Below are 19,068 nucleotides of genomic sequence, written 5' to 3' on the forward strand. Positions count from 1 at the left end.
TTACTTTTGTTTTCTTCTTGTTTATTTTCATGCGATAGTTCTTGCGTAGGACTTCATCTATGCTGTTCATTGTTTCTTCTAAATCCTTTTTATTCTCGGCTAGAATTACTATATCATCAGCAAATCGTAGCATCTTTATCTTTTCACCTTGTACTGTTACTCTGAATCTAAATTGTTCTTTAACATCATTAACTGCTAGATCCATGTAAAGATTAAAAAGTAACGGAGATAGAGAACATCCTTGTCGGACTCCCTTTCTTATTACGGCTTCTTTCTTATGTTCTTCAATTATTACTGTTGCTGTTTGGTTCCTGTACATGTTAGCAATTGTTCTTCTATCTCTGTATTTGAACCCTAATTTTTTTAAAATGCCGAACATTTTATTCCAGTCAACGTTATCGAATGCCTTTTCTAGGTCTATAAACGCCAAGTATGTTGGTTTGTTTTTCTTTAATCTTCCTTCTACTATTAATCTGAGGCCTAAAATTGCTTCCCTTGTCCCTATACTTTTCCTGAAACCAAATTGATCTTCTCCTAACACTTCTTCCACTCTCCTCTCAATTCTTCTGTATAGAATTCTAGTTAAGATTTTTGATGCATGACTAGTTAAACTAATTGTTCTGTATTCTTCACATTTATCTGCCCCTGCTTTCTTTGGTATCATGACTATAACACTTTTTTTGAAGTCTGACGGAAATTCCCCTTTTTTCATAAATATTACACACCAGTTTGTATAATCTCTCAATCGCTTCCTCACCTGCACTGCGCAGTAATTCTACAGGTATTCTGTCTATTCCAGGAGCCTTTCTGCCATTTAAATCTATTAATGCTCTCTTAAATTCAGATCTCAGTATTGTTTCTCCCATTTCATCCTCCTCAACTTCCTCTTCTTCCTCTATAACACCATTTTCTAATTCATTTCCTCCGTGTAACTCTTCAATATATTCCACTCATCTATCGACTTTACCTTTCGTATTATATATTGGTGTACCATCTTTGTTTAACACATTATTAGATTTTAATTTATGTACTCCAAAATTTTCTTTAACTTTCCTGTGTGCTCCGTCTATTTTACCAATGTTCATTTCTCTTTCCACTTCTGAACACTTTTCTTTAATCCACTCTTCTTTCGCCAGTTTGCACTTCCTGTTTATAGCATTTCTTAATTGCTGATAGTTCCTTTTACTTTCTTCATCACTAGCATTCTTATATTTTCTACGTTCATCCATCAGCTGCAATATATCGTCTGAAACCCAAGGTTTTCTACTAGTTCTCTTTATTCCGCCTAAGTTTGCTTCTGCTGATTTAAGAATTTCCTTTCCCATTCTTCTTCTACATTTTCTACCTTATCTTTTTTACTCGACCTCTTGCGATGTCCTCCACAAAAATCTTCTTTACCTCCTCTTCCTCAAGCTTCTCTACATTCCACCGATTCATCTGACACCTTTTCTTCAGGTTTTTAAACCCCAATCTACATTTCATTATCACCAAATTATGGTCGCTATCAATGTCTGCTCCAGGGTAAGTTTTGCAGTCAACGAGTTGATTTCTAAATCTTTGCTTAACCATGATATAATGTATCTGATACCTTGCAGTATCAGATAGATATTGCAAGGTATATCTATCATATACTGATAGGTATATCATAAAATTCATCATATTCTAAAATTCTACAGAATAGTCAGTTCCTTCTTGCCTTTTTAGGAGTGAAATGTGGGCAATGACCACTGCACATATATCAAGATTATAAGCAGCAGAAATGCATTTCATAAGACCAGTGGCAGGTTGTATATGAATTGACAAAAAGAAAACGTTAGATTTTACGGTTTTAATCTAAGGGTTTTTAAGAGAACTTTGTATATATGAACTGAATAAGAAAGTTGAAGAATATCAGAGGCAGTGTTTGGGTCATATGCAGCTAATGGTGGAATCTAGGATGCCCAGAAGATTTTATGATTATCGTCCAATAAAGGGTGAGAGATGTGGGACACCCAAGGAGGAGATAGCAAGATCAATTCAGTGTAATATGATGTAACAAGCAGAAACCAAAATACATGACAAAAAAGAATAGAAGATAGAAAAATATTACATATATAAATACAAACAAAATTTCAATTTGATAAACCATCAGACAGTGTTTGAGGGACTCAGTCTTGTAAAAAAATTGCAACAGATGGCAGCACTCATATAATAAACTATTATGCAATTTTCATTATTTTAGTATTTTTAATATGCAGTTTAATTAATACTTTAATCATAACTGAGGATGCAGGAACCGCAAAATTACTTTCTTGGTAAAGTTAAGGTAAGATATATTTCTCAATATTCTGCATTAGTTGGTTTATATTAATAGAATTAAAAATATATATGTATCTGTATATTCAACTGTGCAATGACAATATACATAAAACTGTTTAATACAGAGTGAAAAAAAGGTATGCAAACCAATAATTAAAATTCTTAAAAAATCCTTGTTAACATAACATTCTGTATTTTGTAGGTGAACAAAAAGTATATATTTTTTTTTCTGCACAATAGATGCTGGTAATGTCCACCATCTGCTACACATGCCTAAACACATTTCTTCATGTTTATTTGCTACTTTTTGAATGGTCGCTGCATGCGACCATTATATTTGTCTTTGATGTTGTGCTTGAGTTGGTTGATTGTATGAAGGTTGTTCATATAGATATTATCCTTCAGATATTCCCAAAGAAAAAAGTCAGGTGGAGTTAAATCTGGTGATCTAGGCTGCCACAGTCCATGTGAAATTATATGTTCCCCTAAAGAACTCACAACATTATCATTGTGCTATTCACTGTGTTCACCATTGCACCATCATGCTGCAGTCAACAGTCTCATTCATCAGCCTTTAACAGTGCCACGAATCACCTTATGATGTCCTGGTAATGTTCAGCTGTTATTGTTTCCATGAAAAAGATTGGCCCAACTTTCTGTGAATGTAATGGGGTCTTGTGGAAAATCTGAGGTTTTTCTGAACTCCAGTATCTGTCGTTCTGGCTGTTTACGTACCCACGTAGGTGAAACCATGCTTTATCAGAGTAGAAAACATAATTAAACATAAAAATCCAAACACTGTAAAAACCATTGACAGTAATGCAATATTTTTCCCCTATCATGTTCTTGAAGCTCTTGCACAACATGAATTTATACGGATGGAGTTTCAGCCTGTTTTTGGCTCTGCAAACACTCCTGTAGGACATTCCAGTTTGTTGCCACAATTTTCGTATCAACTTTCTTGGTGAATGTAGCAAGGATAGATAGGTGGATACTTTCCTAGGATGCATCTTTTAAAATGTAGGTCGGCCGGACCATTTATATTTATCCACCCTACCGGTTTTTCTAAAATGAGCGATTATGTGTAAAATCATTGATTTATTAGGCACTCACGATTTAGGAAAAGCTACTCTAAAGTCCTCCTGACGTTTTAAGAATGACTGTGATTTAAAGTAACTTTTAACAATGAATGCACATTTAGCCTGGGAGAAATTCATGTTTGTCTGCTCACAGCTTACACACCATTGTCATCAAAAAGGAGGGAAACTGCTTGGCTATTGTTGCCAATACACACATTCCTGCCAGCAAAAATCTAAATTTCCCTCCACAGTATGTTTTTGAATTTAGGGTTCCATAATTTTTGGCTAATTCTGTATGTTAATCTAATTTATGAAGTTGTTACTTTAAAAAAAAAAAACAGCTTAATAATTTTTAGTAATCATAATTTAAATGCCTAATGCAAATAAATACAAATGATTCTCTAACATCTTCATTTTATATAAATTCATGCCAACATAATTTCTGTTACACATGTGGGCTGAATATTTTGTATTTATGTTGGGAGTTTTAGCCGGCTCATAAGTGAATAAGTAATACAACCAAAAGTTATAAAATTTACAAAATATGAACACTAATTTATGCACAAGTTTTTAGTAGGCTGATCCTCAAAAGTTTTACCATTTCTTACAACAGAAACTTAGAACTCAAGTAAAACATGATGACATGTTTGTAAAGAATTTGGGTAATTTAATCATTAAGATTTAGAGTGAATCATAAGGTATATCTCTGAATGAATCTGACGTGTCTCTTTTCCAAGAAATGAAAATTCATGTTTAATGTTCAGCATTTTTTTTTCATTTTACTTACCTTTGTTGATTCAATTTATTGCAGCTGCTAATAAATTAATTAATATACAGTTAAAATGAAGTGGAATATATAAATAATGTATTTCAATCGTTTGATCATCTTCAGAATAGATATTTAATTTTAGTTTAACCACATTAATGAAGTTAGAACTATATTTAATGTTAATGTAAATTTACAAATGTAATTAAAAAAAAATTGCAGATGGGGAGAATGAAAGAGAAATTGCAATTTTTCTTAAGGATATTTTTTGTTTAGTTTTACAAGTATAGCCAGCCCACCATTTTAGAAACACCTGTATATATATATATATATATATATATATATATACACACACACACACACACATACAGGTTATTTAGGAGGAAAGGGAAATAATTTTGGAACTGATTCTAGTTTAATATGTAATTTTATAAATATTATACACAACTGAAATGGGGGATTTTTTTCACTTTCGTGAAAAAAAAAATTATATAAGTAAACAAATACGGTAAGAGTTATCTTATATCTGTACTTGGGTGGATTAAATTGATTTATATATATGTGTGTGTATATATAAATGATAATTGATAATATGATTTTATGGTAATTACATTAAAAAAAAATTCTTTTCCAAGAAAAAAATGTTTTTCTAAGACCGTTAAAATCAGTTACCAAATTAATTAACAAACAAAACAAAAATCAGTAATAAATAACCTGTCTAATGGTTATTTATGGTTTTATAATAATGGTTAATGTATTAACTACACCAATAAATTAAATGATTTTAAAAATGCTAAAACTTAAAAAAAAAAGATTGTTTTCCATGTGACTTAAATTTGTTTGAAAAACTTAACTGTTTAATAAATCATACATTATTCATAATTGGGGGGGGGGGGGGTAATAAAATAGAATAGATTGAAGTAATGAGTAAGATCTTGGCTGTTGCCATTTCAGGATTCTTCTCCCTGAGACATTCCAGGTATTTTGGAATCATGTTATAAGTGATGCAGTTAACTCTGGAAGTCTTGTCAGTATTATTAATAGTGGCTCTTACAGGTTCCATCAAAATGAGAAACTTCTTTATTATGCAGCTGAATATTATATTTGATTTATGTTGCATTTCTTCTTGGTTTAGGATGTTATTTTTAACTAATTTAGTGTGTTGTAAATTTCATATGGTTACAGTATATATTTATAAATTGCATGTTATGAATATCAGTTTGTATGAGTGTTCTGCTTAAGATGATTTAGAAAGGTTGATTGTGTAGAGTGTAGTGTTAGTAAATGTGTCTAATGTTATGATGTATTTAGTGTAGCCTTAGCAACACTAAATGGGTAAATGAAAGAGACCTAAACAAATGTTAATAAATAAGTTAAGCTTATCTCTAATTTTCTGTTAATGGCAAATAACAAACTTTTATTGGTTATACAAATAACCAACTTAAAATTGTTTACTTTTTTAAGTTGATATTAACATAAAATGATTGGTTAATGTTTTATAATGATGTTTGATAAAATAATTCTATCATATAAACAAGGCAAGACTGCATTATATGCACTTTAAAGCTTCGGATTGACTACTAGTTATGTAATAAAAACATTAGAGGTATAACATACATTGGTTACATGTTTTATCAGTAATGAGTAGATAAAACACAGCCAAAAAGAGACATATTGAATTCTGCATATTTTACATAATGCTGGAATTGAATCTGTAACTGATTTTGTAGTTTATTCTTTTTGAAATGCAAAAGGCAGCTGATTTAGAAGCCAATTGACCATTAATCAATAGAAAAAATATTACACCTTAATAATAATTTGTGTACTTCTGGGTTGCTATTTTGTTTGTTTGCTGAATGATATTATAAACCAACCAACCTTTTCTGCAAAAGCTTACTAATTCTGTATGATTGTTGATTATGTACTTTCTGTTAATAAGGGAGTTTGAGTTTATGTAGCACTTTTTTTATAACTGGGAGAGAATATTAATCTATCAAATTTGACTTTTCATTTTACTTACATACAAGTTATCAGAGTTCACAAATTCTATTATTTTATACAACTAGTCTAGTTCTATATTTTAAATAGTTTTAATTTTTCTTGATGTAATGAAAATACATAAAATTATTATTTTTAAGACAAACTCAACACATTTTATTCAGATAAGAATGCTTTCACAAATATATTTTTTATCACTATGAAAACAATCTATTTCTTTTTTTAAACATTTATATTAGATAACGTTGTTTTTGTTACATTATGAATTTATTGAACATTTATTTAACCATGTAATCACAATTTTAAAAAATTAAAAAAAAACTTTGTTGGGATTTTTTTAATGATATAGATTAATAATGAAAGTTATCCCCAAATATGTGAAAACATTTTGAGGCGAGTAAAACCTCAATTATCTATAACTTTTTATTATCTATAACTGTACAAAAACAAAGAATTCACTTCTGATCAACAAGGACATCCAAGAAATACAAATTGAAAAAAGATTGTTTTACAATGACTGAGGAAAGTAAACTTGCACAATGTTTTTGTTAATAAACTATCATGATTTAATTGCATTTAAGAATAGGAATAATTCAATTCATTTCTGCCCAAGACAAAGACTGATAAGTAATACTGGAATTTCTCTCGAGACTAGCAATTGCTACTGTTTTTCTAGTTGATGAACCAAGTCTTCCATAGGTTATAATATCTGATGCAGTAAGCTTTGTTTGCATGTCCAAACATACAACAATGAACTGGGCATGAAATTTTACAGGATCACCTGGATAAACCAAGAAATCTCCACCAAATTTTTGACCTGATGTAATATAATAACCTTTTTCCCACAGATCTTTGAAAGTTAAGTATCTTAATTTTTCTTCTTTTCTTTTTGGAAATGTCCATTCAACATAATCATTAACAGAATCTGTACTCCACACATCCCCCGTAAACGTTTGTACCAAAGTATTAGTCATAGGTATATTACTAGCTTTCTCTAATTCACCTTTTAAAATAGCTTCCCTGTCAATACCCAGCTCTGTTTTATTCCCTGAAGAATTATCTTGATCCTTTTTACCTTTCAAACTACTAAATTTTCTTCGTTTACCTTCAATTATTCTATCAATCATCGATTCCACCTGTTTTTTTCGTTCTTCTTCATAATAAGCAATTTGTTCCTGTTTAATTTTTTCTTTATAAGCATTAAAGTTTTCTTTAGCTTTAATGGCATTTTGTTCACTAACACTTGTATATGATACAAGTTTTGCAATATTTTTTTCAATTAATAAAGTTGCTTCTTCTGGCAGCAGTACTAAAGGTAGACCACGAAATGAGTCTTGTCGTGGGAGACTTGGTAAACACCCTATAAGATTACCTACAATTCTGTGATTTTCTCTCAGTTCCAACCAATCTGATGCATTCCATACAAACACTTCACCATTACAAACCGATAGTGTTATCATCTTAATAGCGAAATTAAAATAACACTACAGAGTGAAAGTATTGTTGTTTACAATATTCTATTAAAAATGTAATAAACTGTTCACAAAAGGTAATCTAAACAATTACGAAAAATAAATGTAACCTTAAAGTTTCAAATAAAATTGGATTATAAAACTTTATCACAAAACTCGGTTTAAATGTATTTATTATACTTTTAAGTAGATTATTGAAAAAGAAACTGAAAACCTACAAAACACAGCATAAAGAGAACTTGAAATGTAATGATTTTTTTTTTAACATTCTACACAATCACCATTTTATTAAGTACAATATAATACTATCGATGTGGACATATGTGAAAGTGAAATCGACGTCAATGGGTTCGATTTTCGAAGTTGAAAATACAAAATATAAAAACAACTGAAGTAAAACAAACAGGTAGAGCTGAAGTAAAGTACTGAAGAACTATTACCATCCAAATATTCAATGTAATACAATTCCGTTGATTGAATTACGTGGCATTAAAATATATTATGATTCTTGTAAAATTGATGACAAGAAATTCATTCAATAATTCTTACTAATATGAATCTTCTCTTCTAATAAAATAGTATTTTATTTTAAAAATAATATTCTTTTTATTTTGAAAATAAAAAGAAATATTTTAGTTTCCACAAATATTTATTTTTTTAAAAGTAAAATATTCATTTTGAACACTGGCGGTAAAGTTCTTAAACGTGTGATGTGATCAGCTGGTGGGTAGTGGTATTATTAGGTTAGCCGTCACATTAATAGGAACTTAAATTTTGTTTGCAATGTAAGTTTTTATTTAAAATTTATTTCCTAACTCTTTCGCTCATATTAACATTTTGTGATTTATTACAGTTAACCTCGCTTTTTTCATTTGTAATAGTTGTGTAAGTATTTCATTAAATAATTTTATGGCTTATTTAATTAGATGTGTTCTATTGGATTATAATCACGAGTGATGTTTATGCATTGGCAGTTACCGCTGACATTCAATTAACTATTTTTCACTCATTAAATCATTGTACTAGAAAGTTACAATTGAACATAACAACGTATTCCAAAATTATTGTAATCACACGATTCGTTAGAATTTTAAAAGAATTTATTTCATTTCTATTTTCATTACTGATATAAATGTTCAGTAATTTTGTTAGCATTTTTCGGCCATTCATAATTTTAAAGAATTTTTATGAAAAGTTACCAGTTTTTTGTTGAAGTATTGTATTTATTACACAACTTAGAAGTACAAGGAAAAAATTAGCTTTAAAGTGAATTTTTTATCAAAAAAATATTTAGTCTTTAAAATTGCTTCTCGTTTTACCTATTTTTTTAGTATCTAGAATTTTCTGCATTACCTTGGCTTCTCTGTGCGTTGGCTTTTGGAACAATTTAAAATTATGTGTAATAAGTCATATTAATAATGGTAAGGAAATGCTGTTACTTTATCATCTCTATTACTTTCATTTTTGTTGATGTTTTTTTTTTTTATATTTCACTTTAACTATTCAATGCATTCAAAGCATAATTTCATTACAAAAGAAGCGTTTTCACCAGAAAAATGAGGGTAGTGTAGTGGAAAATTATTTATAATCTCATTCACTGATACAAGAAAATATCATTTTTTTCTTTTCATTTAAAGGTAATAACACTCATTGATTTGCTTCATCAGTTATGCAAATCAAAAAATGGGTTTATTTGCCATAAACGATGATTCATAACAATCAACTTTCTATTTATTATTGTAAGTTAAGTTTATTATCATTTTATAAATAAAAAGTATTGAATCCCACCTAGAGTCCAGTTTGAAATTATAATACAATGATTCCTGGCAATTCTTGGTTTTGCTTATTCGGAGTTGCCAGTTATTAGCTTTTATTGGAGAATGTAACAATATGTGTTGTATTTCTTTTAGACAAAACAACATTCTGATAAAAATATAATATATAATACAGTTAGCCGGTGCCTCAGCTGAAGTTTAATAGCCACTTGTGATATTTACCTTTTTCACATTAGAAATGCACTCACAAATCTATGCTTTTATGAAAAGATTGCATTGCTTCAAATTTAAACATAAATTAATAAATGATTACGCATTTGTATTACTTAAACTAAAATTCAAATGTTTGTTTATAACCTTCAGTAATGAATGATAAAAATCAAAAACAATATTGACTATTTGAAATACTCAATTATTTTAAAATTGTATGTACATTGTGGGCAATTAGTTGTAAATGTGAAAAGTTTGAACTGTTATTGATTAGAAATTGATTCAGACTCTTTTTTCACTGTCAGAATAATGCAGAGAATGTTATTATGGAACTTGCATAATAACCAGATCCTCTAAAAATTATACCAACTAAGAATTTATAAAAAGACTTGCAAATCTAAATTTAGGTCTTACTATATATTAATCCTTTTTTTCTTGTTTTGCAATCTTTTGATTACACATATTCTCTATTACACCATTTCAGTTATGTTATGTTATAAATAACAACTGTTGTTATTTTATGCAACATATACAACTATTTAATTACAAGTTGTATAAGATCATTTTTACAATATTAAAATACATAATTTTTTTAATTTAGTGAAGTATGGGTTTCTGCTAACTCTTTTTCTTACACCAGTTTAAAAAATAAAAAGGTTCTTTTGGTCTATGTGATTTTAGTAACTACTGTACTGATACTGCAGTACTTGTAACCCCATAAGTAATGATTGTACTAATGTGATCAATCCATGGCTACCAATAGCTGTGTGTAACCAATATAGGTTATACCTTTGAATATGATACCTGGTGTGAGATTCATTAGCTTTATTTTGTAGAGTAAAATTCGTTATTTCATTTTACTTTGCGTACTACTTTTTATAACTCAATAGTTTTTTATGTAATTAATACCATTAAAACAACTTAACTATTTTTTTGATTACTAGTTTGAACTTCCTTTTGAACAAATTGTCATGGGATTACTAGCTGGGCAGAATGTTTATAATTTTTTTTATGTTTTGGTATAATGTGAAATGGTGAATAATTTTTGCTTTGTTATATTTATTAAGTAACAAATATAAGAGTTGTAATTCTCACATTTCAGTTATAAAATTTCAGTTAAATGTATTTTTTCTTCTAGGCAAGTATTTACAGCTATAAAGGCCATCTCTCACATCATAACCTCCAAACTCTTCTATCCTGCCAACTTTTCTCCTCCAAATTCCTTCTCTCCATTGCCTCCATCACTCCAGACATCCATTACCTGGAAGGAGGTCATTGCGTTTCCTCATCTCTCCTGAAATCCATTATAACATCCTCCTAGGTCATCTGTACTCCTCATTCTCTTAACATGCCCATTCCATTAAGTCTTTTTTCCTCCAAAATGTCAATCATTGTACCAGTTGCCCCAATTCTTCTTTTGATATCCTCATTCTCATGCACTGCATTCTAGAAACTGCACAACTCCTGTGTGGCACATTCATCTTCACAGCCAACAACTTTCCTTCATCTTTTTTTCTAATTTCCCACGCTTGTGACCTGCATAATAAAATACTTTCACTAACACTCTTGTACAATCTTACCAACCTCCATGGCTGAGTAGGTAGCGTCGCAGCATTTGATGTGGAGGTTCTGGATTCAAATCCTGGTCGGACTACCAATTTCCACTGGGCTAATGACCATAGCTGTTAATACCCGTTCATTCATAACATATTGTCATTCATTCTGTGAAACCTCCTATGTGCCTCAAAAATCGATTTTGAGTTATATCACTCGAATCAGCTTTTCAAACTCTACAAGTCTATGAAATCCCTTACGTGGTGAAAAAATTGTAGCTAACGCTATAATGAGAAAAGAAATTTCCTATGTAAAAACAGAATATTTCTCAACTTTAGAAACCTCTTATGTAACATTAATCCACATGGGAGTTTTCCTCTATTTGATATTGTTATGTAGATGGCTTAGGGTGAACTATGTTATGTGAACCAGATGTTACTTAAGAGATTTCATGCAATTAGCTGTTTGTACTTGTATTACTGTGATTAACACGTGTGGTTAATGGTTTTTTGTTTTTTAGCTAGATTTAACTTAGTTTTTGAAAATATGAATAAAAATAATCCCATTTTTAGTCGTGGGGAATTCTGAGCTTAGCAACAAGAAAATTTATTGGTAAGTTAATTTCAATTCCTTTTTAATATAACTTGTATAATTCAATTTAAGGTTAGAATGTAATAAATTTAGCTATCATTTTCATTGATTATTTATGAAAACCATTCAATTTAAAGTTAGAATGTAATAAATTTAGCTATCATTTTCATTGATTATTTATGAAAACCATTAATGATACCATATGAAATATGTGAAAATTAATTTTTTCCCTAATTATGTTATTTGCTTAAGGTATTGACTATAAACAAAATTTGTTTTAAGATTCTTTAGAAATAACTTTTAGTACTTCAATTAAAAGTATGTTACAGTTACATTTTTCCTTATAACCTAAAGTATGTTATAATAGAAAATTCATTACACAATTTTTTGTTAATGTTTTTATTGGATTATGTTCTTTTTCTAGAAAGAGGCAGCAAAAGATGAATTTGTTGATGAAATTGAAACAGAAGCTAACATTGAAGCAGTCCAGAGATCCTGTCCTTTAGACAAAACTGGTAAGTCTTGATGTTTAAAAGATATTTTTAATTGCAGTCTTTGCAGCCATTTTTATACACTAAATTGAATCTATCCTTTAACTTTATTTTAATAAATTTAAAATAAGTAATATGTTCTAGTAAGCTGATAATTTCTTGATATATTCTTTTTTTTAGATGTGTGATTTGCACATCTAATAACATGCTATAAAGTGAGCACTATGAATCAGTTAAATAATATCTGGTAGCTCTGTCAATAAAATAAAATTCAAAAAGTTCATAAAGTTTTGTTCACTACCATATTATTAGCTTTTATGATTTTTTCTTTCAGGTACCCAAGATCATTCCAGATCAGTTGAAGGTATATTGAAAGCAGCGGTAGGTGCAAATGCCAGTATCGAATTAGTTCAACAAAATGAATCTTTTTTTGATGAAGCCAATGAAGATAGAATCCTTTTTTGTAATTCATTGATACCAATTTCAGGTAACACTGCTGTCTATAAATTTGTAGATTCTAACAATGAATATTCACAAGAAAACAAGAGTTCCACAGAAAGCATCACTATCAATAATACTGTTGCTGAAGAAAAAAAATACAAAATGAGATACTTGATGAAAAGATTACAGATCAGGCACTCCAATTTGAAAATACATTTGACGTTCTTTCTGATGAATCTTACATTATAACTGAGGTTGTGGAAGACCAGCTGGAGTTTATTGATATAGTTATCTCAAATAACTCACCAAATAATAATTCAAGAGCTATTTCACCATTGATTGAGTCTGATGTTGTAAGTTCTGAAAGACCTAGTATTGAATTGACTGTTATTAGTGAGGAAGTTGGCTCAAATATTCCTACTGCGACTAACACATTTTGTGAGGATGTAAATAAGGTTATAAAGCCAAAAAAATTAAGTGTTGCCAAAATAAAAAAAAAAAAACATGAAGCGTTTAACAGAGCTTCAGGAAAAAATTATTTAGGAGATAAAAGAGTTGGAACAAAGGTTGTAGGAACAATTGTAAAGGAAGCTAGGTCCCTAAAATATAGATGTAACCATGTCTTATTACTCGAACCTTTGAAAAGAAAGAATCTAAACTTTTTTGTGCGTTACGGTATCTGAAACAAAGCTACAGGAAATATTTAATCATTTTTGGCATAGTCTTACCTCATGGAAAGAAAAACAAACATTTGTGACAACTTTAGTTAATTCAAGGTCCATTATTAAAAGAAGAAGCTCCACAGATCTCAAAAAAGCCAAATTGTAGGGGCATGACAACCTGCTGGAGAGAAGATAAGGGTATGTAGAAACTTTTTTTTAAAGACACTTGATCTTGGAGATTATACATTTAAAAGATGGTTTTCTAGATTGGGACAACCCAATAAGATAAATGAGAATGGAGAATCAATTTAACTAGATGGACAGACTGATAAAATAACAGAAAAGAAACAAAAGAGAGAAGATTATAAAAAAGAAAGAGAAACGTTCTTAAACTTAAAATGCCCGGCTACAGTGAAAAACATAAACTAGAGGCAAATAAAATCAGTGCTCAAACAGAACATGAAAAAGCAACTAGCAAGAAACACAAGTTTCTTTTTGAGTGGAATGCACTTTTCCAAAGGTACCAAGCCATTATTGCCAGAAATCTTTTGGTAAAACTTATGTTGAAGCAATTTTTAAATCATGGAATCACATGCATGAGGAATATGTTAATTGGAGTAAAAATAACTGTAAGTTATAAATGGGTACCACTTTATTTACAAATATTTAAAAAAAAGAGCTTATTATTGCCATACGTAAACCTATAAAAGATCAGTGTGATGTATGTTGTGCCCACAAGTCTGGAAATCTTTCAGATGAAGAGTTTCAGCTACACATTGAAAAGGACAGAAGCGCAAAAGCTAGACTAGATGCTGTAGCAGAGGCTAATCAAAAGAACTTTGTCATTGCTATGGACCTTCAGAGTGTCCTTCTGGCACCAAAAACTGAAGCCTCATCCATGTATTACAAACAGAAATTAAAAATTCATGATTTCACAATATATGAGATAAATTCAAAAGATGTGTAACTATACGTGTGGCATGGGGCAGATGGAGGGGTTACTAGCAATGAGTACAACATGTATTATTGATTATTACCTTTGTCAAAAGGAGGTTGTGGCTACAAAAAAATTAATATCATTTCTATGGGTGCAATTATCAAAACTGAAATAAAGTCCTTGCATCAGCTGTAAATGATTTTGCTATAAGGAATTCAATAGAAATTAATCAGATAATTTTGGAAAAAGGGCATACACATATGGCTGCAGACAATGTGCATGCAACACTTGGAGGGTACTTTTATCCCCCAATTAATGGACCAAGTGACTATATTTGTCGCATGAGGATGGCTCGCCCTCAACAGCCTTACATAATTAAAGTTGTAAATTTATGTTTTTTTTTTCAAAATAATGGAAATATGAAAACAAATTTGTGTTCTCTGAGACCAGGTAGAAAAACTAGTGACAGCTATGTTACTGATACTCGGCAACTACAGTATCTTGAAACTGGTGAAATTAATTACAAACTGGATTACAATGAACATTTGTCTCATTTACAACATCGTCATAAGTTATATGAAAGTCAAAAACTGCTACCATTATATAATTCAAGAATTCCCATAAGTGACACGAAATATCAACATCTCCAGGAACTTCAAAAAGTTGTACATAAAGATTTTTGGCCCTTCTATAATGATCTTCCATTCAGTTGTGCAGGAAAAAGAGGAGCAACAGAACATGTTAAGGTAAAAAGAAATAAATAAAAAAATTTAAAGAAAGGTTTACAGAAATAAATTAATGAAATAATATTATACTATACATTTATTATGTAAAACTATAGTGTATAGAATTGTTACTTTAATTTTTTAAGAGTGTTTTTATATTTTCACGGTATACTAATGAAGTAACAGTTATTCATTAGTTTGTAAACCTAATGGTAATAATTCAATACCAAGTTTAATATGTTATTTACAAAAGTCTGATTAAATTATAATATTATTAAGTTTTAAGTCAGTAGGGTAAGAAACTAATTAAATATCTCTTGTAATGTTACTTTAATTTTTAAGAATGTTTTTGTATTTTCACAGTGTACTAATGAAGCAACAGTTATTCATTAGATTTATTGTTAGTTTGTAAACCTAATGGTAATAATTCAATACCAAATTAAATTTTTTATTTACAAAAGTCTGATTAAATTATAATATTATTAAGTTTTAAGTCAGTAGGGTAAGAAACTAATTAAATATCTCTTGTAATGTTACTTTAATTTTTAAGAATGTTTTTGTATTTTCACAGTGTACTAATGAAGCAACAGTTATTCATTCGATTTATTTTTAGTTTGTAAACCTAATGGTAATAATTCAATACCAAATTTAATTTTTTATTTACAAAAGGTCTGATTAAGTTTTAAGTCAGTAGGGTAAGAAACTAATATATTCTTGTACTCTTATCTAAAAAAATAAAAGTGTTTTGTGAGTAATGTCTTTACTTTCTATCTCTACAATTATTTTGTTTCTTAGTAATTTCAATTATTAAGAAAAAGATTTTATAATATAAAGACCCTAATAATATCATGAACACTTGTACTAGATTTTGTTTAAGAAAAAAGCAGCAAAGTTAAGTTTCTAGGCAGACAGATGTTTTTCAAAGCATATTTTTCAACTATAATATGTTTAAAACATCCAAGAATAAAGTTCAAAAGGCCCTATGTAGCCGATCACCATTGTTTGAAATCACCTATATGGCAAAACAAACACAGGTATTTTTTCGAATTGTAAAAAATCTACTAAGTGTGTAATAGATGAAAAACACCTTGTTTACAAGCAAAAAGGCAAATCATACAAAGAATTTATTAAAAAATAGGTAATTAGCGACATCTTAGGTTAAATTCACGATATAACTGTAATATGACATTCTGTTAATTCAGTTTCGAAGGGTTTTCTGCTCTCCTGAAAAATTTAGGTTTTTGCAAATAGGAGGTTACATAGAATGAATGATGATATATTAGTTGCTTTCCATATCCCTTCAGATTATCACAAACAATTGCATTTTGGATAGTCTTCTGTCCCAAAACTCTTATGATTTATATCTTTTCCTCTTTCCTTTCTATGATAATATAGAGCTATGGTACTTGAAGTCCTCATATGCCTTGATGATATTCCCATCTATAATAAATTCATCTCCTTTTGCACCAACTACTAGATTCTTCGTCATACTAAAATTTATCTTTAAACCCCACTTAATAAAGGTTTCCATCAATTTTCTTATAATATAGATAATATTAAATTGATCTGATGCTATGATGACCTTTCCTTTTTTCTGTTTAGCCTCCGGAACCACCATTAGGTATTACTTCAGGGGAAATGAGGATGATATGTATGAATCTATATGGAGTATAGACTTGTACACTTTCAGATCGACCATTGCCGAGATGTGTGGTTAATTCTAACCCAACCATCAAAGAACACCAGTATCTACAATCTAGTGCTCAAATCTGTACAAAAGTAACTTTACTAGGATTTGAACGTTAGAACTCTGACGTCAAAATCAGCTGATTTGTGATGACAAGTTCAGTAGATCGTGCCAGTGGGTTATGCCATAGCACCACTGTTGCACAATATAGCATAACCCACCGTTGCTGATGATCAAGTCATCATAATGACCTGATCATCATCATACTCACCATTCACCTCCACTCCCATACTTCTACATTTTTTCTGCCATTCTTCCAATACCTTATCCAAGTAAAGCTTAAACAGAGTGAGAGAATGGTAGCAACCTTGACGTAAACCCATGTGAATTTTAAAAAACTTTGACAGATGTTTTTCCATGTACTTAATTAACAGCACTTACTTGATTCCTACAAAAGTCATAAATTGCTCTTATTATTTACATTGGATGAAGGCCACAACAACTTCAACAAATCTTCACTGGCACCATGTCATACGCTTTTTCTAGGTTTATGAAAATCATGTGGGTCTCCAAATTTGTAACTATCCTTTTACTCAAAAGTTCTCAGAATGATAATATTATCCACACATGACCTTCCTTCTGTAAAATCAGTTTGATCCTCTCCAATTAGTCTTCCCCTCTATTCTCATTTTAACATTGCGTCCATACAACCTACCATTGGATGACATGACACTTATCCCTCTGCAGTTCCTAGCTCATTTCTTTTTTGTTGAAATAATATATGCCAGTTTCCATTGCTTTGACATTTCCTGCCTCACAATATGACATCCATTAAAAATACTCTGCAATACTTTAATCACACACTAGGATTATTTTTATTGAGTTGTTGGAATGTGTCCAGGACTGGTAATTTCCCATTTTTTGTCTGTCTCAGTGCTCTATAAATTTCTTATTTTATTACTCCACTCACCACCTGCCTTCTATCCTCAATACCAGGCAACCTTACATCCCCAGCAAACACCTCATGGTTCTCTTTCAGCATTTCCTCTAATATTTTTCTCATTCCTCCATTTTAACCAATTTATCCTTTCACAGGTATCCTTCTTCAAGCTCTTTACAACATCCCTTGCCTCTCTAATTGACTGCCATCTATACCATCTCAATTCTTTTCCCACATATCACTTTTTGCTTTCGCCACTGTCTTCTTTACTTCCCTATTAATTGTTAAATACAACTTTCTGTCCATCATATCTTTGCTATCCAACCACCTCTCACATTCTTTCTTCTCCTTAATCAAGCCACCCGGTAGTCCTTCATTCTACCAGCCTTCCAACTGGTGGAATGAAGAATTTTTTTGTGTTTATTACACTGATGACAAAATAAAATTTTTATTCTTATTAATTATGTTTATTTTTTGTTTTTTACAGGAGTTTTTCTATTTGTGTTGTACAGCAGTTGTCCGTTTTTGGTGATTAATTATTTTACATTGTATCTTGTTCTGTGCAGTTTATTATTATTATATTATTCAGAAGTGATTATGAGATAATGAAATTGCAGAAGTTTTACAATATGAAGGAAATTATATGATTATTTTTTAATTATTACACTACCTATAGATTTTTTCCACTACTATAGATTTTTGTAGAATTCACAATTAGTAATAAGGTAAGAATTTATGCACTTGACATTTACAGAATTTTAATAGTCAGTTTTATTAACTTGACTGTTATAAAACTGATTCTAGTTCCTTAATTGTACTAGTTGAATTCACTTTATGTTCCACTAAATTATTTAAGGAGAGGTTAGGATGAGACTACCTCCCAAGGTACTGCAGAGGTGGATTTCTTCTTATATAACTAATGTAAACAGAGTTTTTCCAATCATTGACGGTAAAATGCAAAGTTCTTTATGTTATTTTATTAGTAGAATAACAGTAAAATGTGCGTAAGTAATTGTGATTACTGTTATTAGTAGATTCACTTAAAGGCTCTCAATACATGGATTATGTATATATGAAATATTTTGGGAAAAAAGATCAGAAACTGATCTGTTGTTAAAAGTAAGAAAAACAGTGTTCAGAGTATCACATTACATAAAATTGAATGTCAGCAATAAACATCTGTGAAACTAATACCATAATTTATGTATTGGTCAAAGTTAAGACATTATTTCTATAATTATTAATAAAAAAATTTACATTCTTTTCATTAGTCAGAAATGGAAATGTTAAACATTTGAAATGAGAATTGCTATGTGTAATGTAATTTTTAATTAAATTTTTTTTTTATTGCTATCTTAATTTTTTGATGCCTAGTAAATCTCTTTTTCCAGTAGTATGCTTGGTCAGTCAAATACAAAGCAGACTTTTCTTTTTAAGATTAT

At 29.9% G+C, this 19,068-nt stretch overlaps 2 protein-coding genes across 8 annotated transcripts in view; one reads left to right on the forward strand and one right to left on the reverse strand.

Annotated features, from left to right (window-relative positions):
* Positions 1–6,293: 6,293 nt before the first annotated feature.
* Tsen34 (tRNA splicing endonuclease subunit 34) lies at positions 6,294–7,982 on the reverse strand. Its single transcript, XM_075366974.1, has one exon. The coding sequence runs from the start codon at positions 7,599–7,601 to the stop codon at positions 6,735–6,737; it is 867 nt and encodes a 288-aa protein (XP_075223089.1). The 5' UTR covers positions 7,602–7,982; the 3' UTR covers positions 6,294–6,734.
* A 326-nt stretch (positions 7,983–8,308) lies between these two features.
* LOC142325343 (armadillo-like helical domain-containing protein 3) overlaps positions 8,309–19,068 on the forward strand; it is an 81,738-nt gene continuing 70,978 nt past the window's right edge. For 4 of the 7 annotated variants that reach the window (XM_075366980.1, XM_075366979.1, XM_075366975.1 and 1 more), the window contains exons 1-2: positions 8,309–8,398; positions 18,114–18,351. The gene's annotated coding sequence lies outside the window, so the exon portion shown is untranslated. Of the gene's footprint in view, positions 8,499–12,937; positions 15,021–18,113; positions 18,352–19,068 lie in introns of those variants that run through there. The other 3 variants (XM_075366976.1, XM_075366977.1, XM_075366978.1) reach the window with 3 other exon arrangements.

The sequence above is a fragment of the Lycorma delicatula genome, chromosome 5, assembly GCF_047948215.1.
Source record: "Lycorma delicatula isolate Av1 chromosome 5, ASM4794821v1, whole genome shotgun sequence".
In the NCBI taxonomy this organism is placed as follows: domain Eukaryota; kingdom Metazoa; phylum Arthropoda; class Insecta; order Hemiptera; family Fulgoridae; genus Lycorma; species Lycorma delicatula.

Excerpts from the sequence above, each read along its gene's own strand:
- Tsen34 (XM_075366974.1), bottom strand. The coding sequence starts at position 7,601 with ATGATAACACTATCGGTTTGTAATGGTGAAGTGTTTGTATGGAATGCA.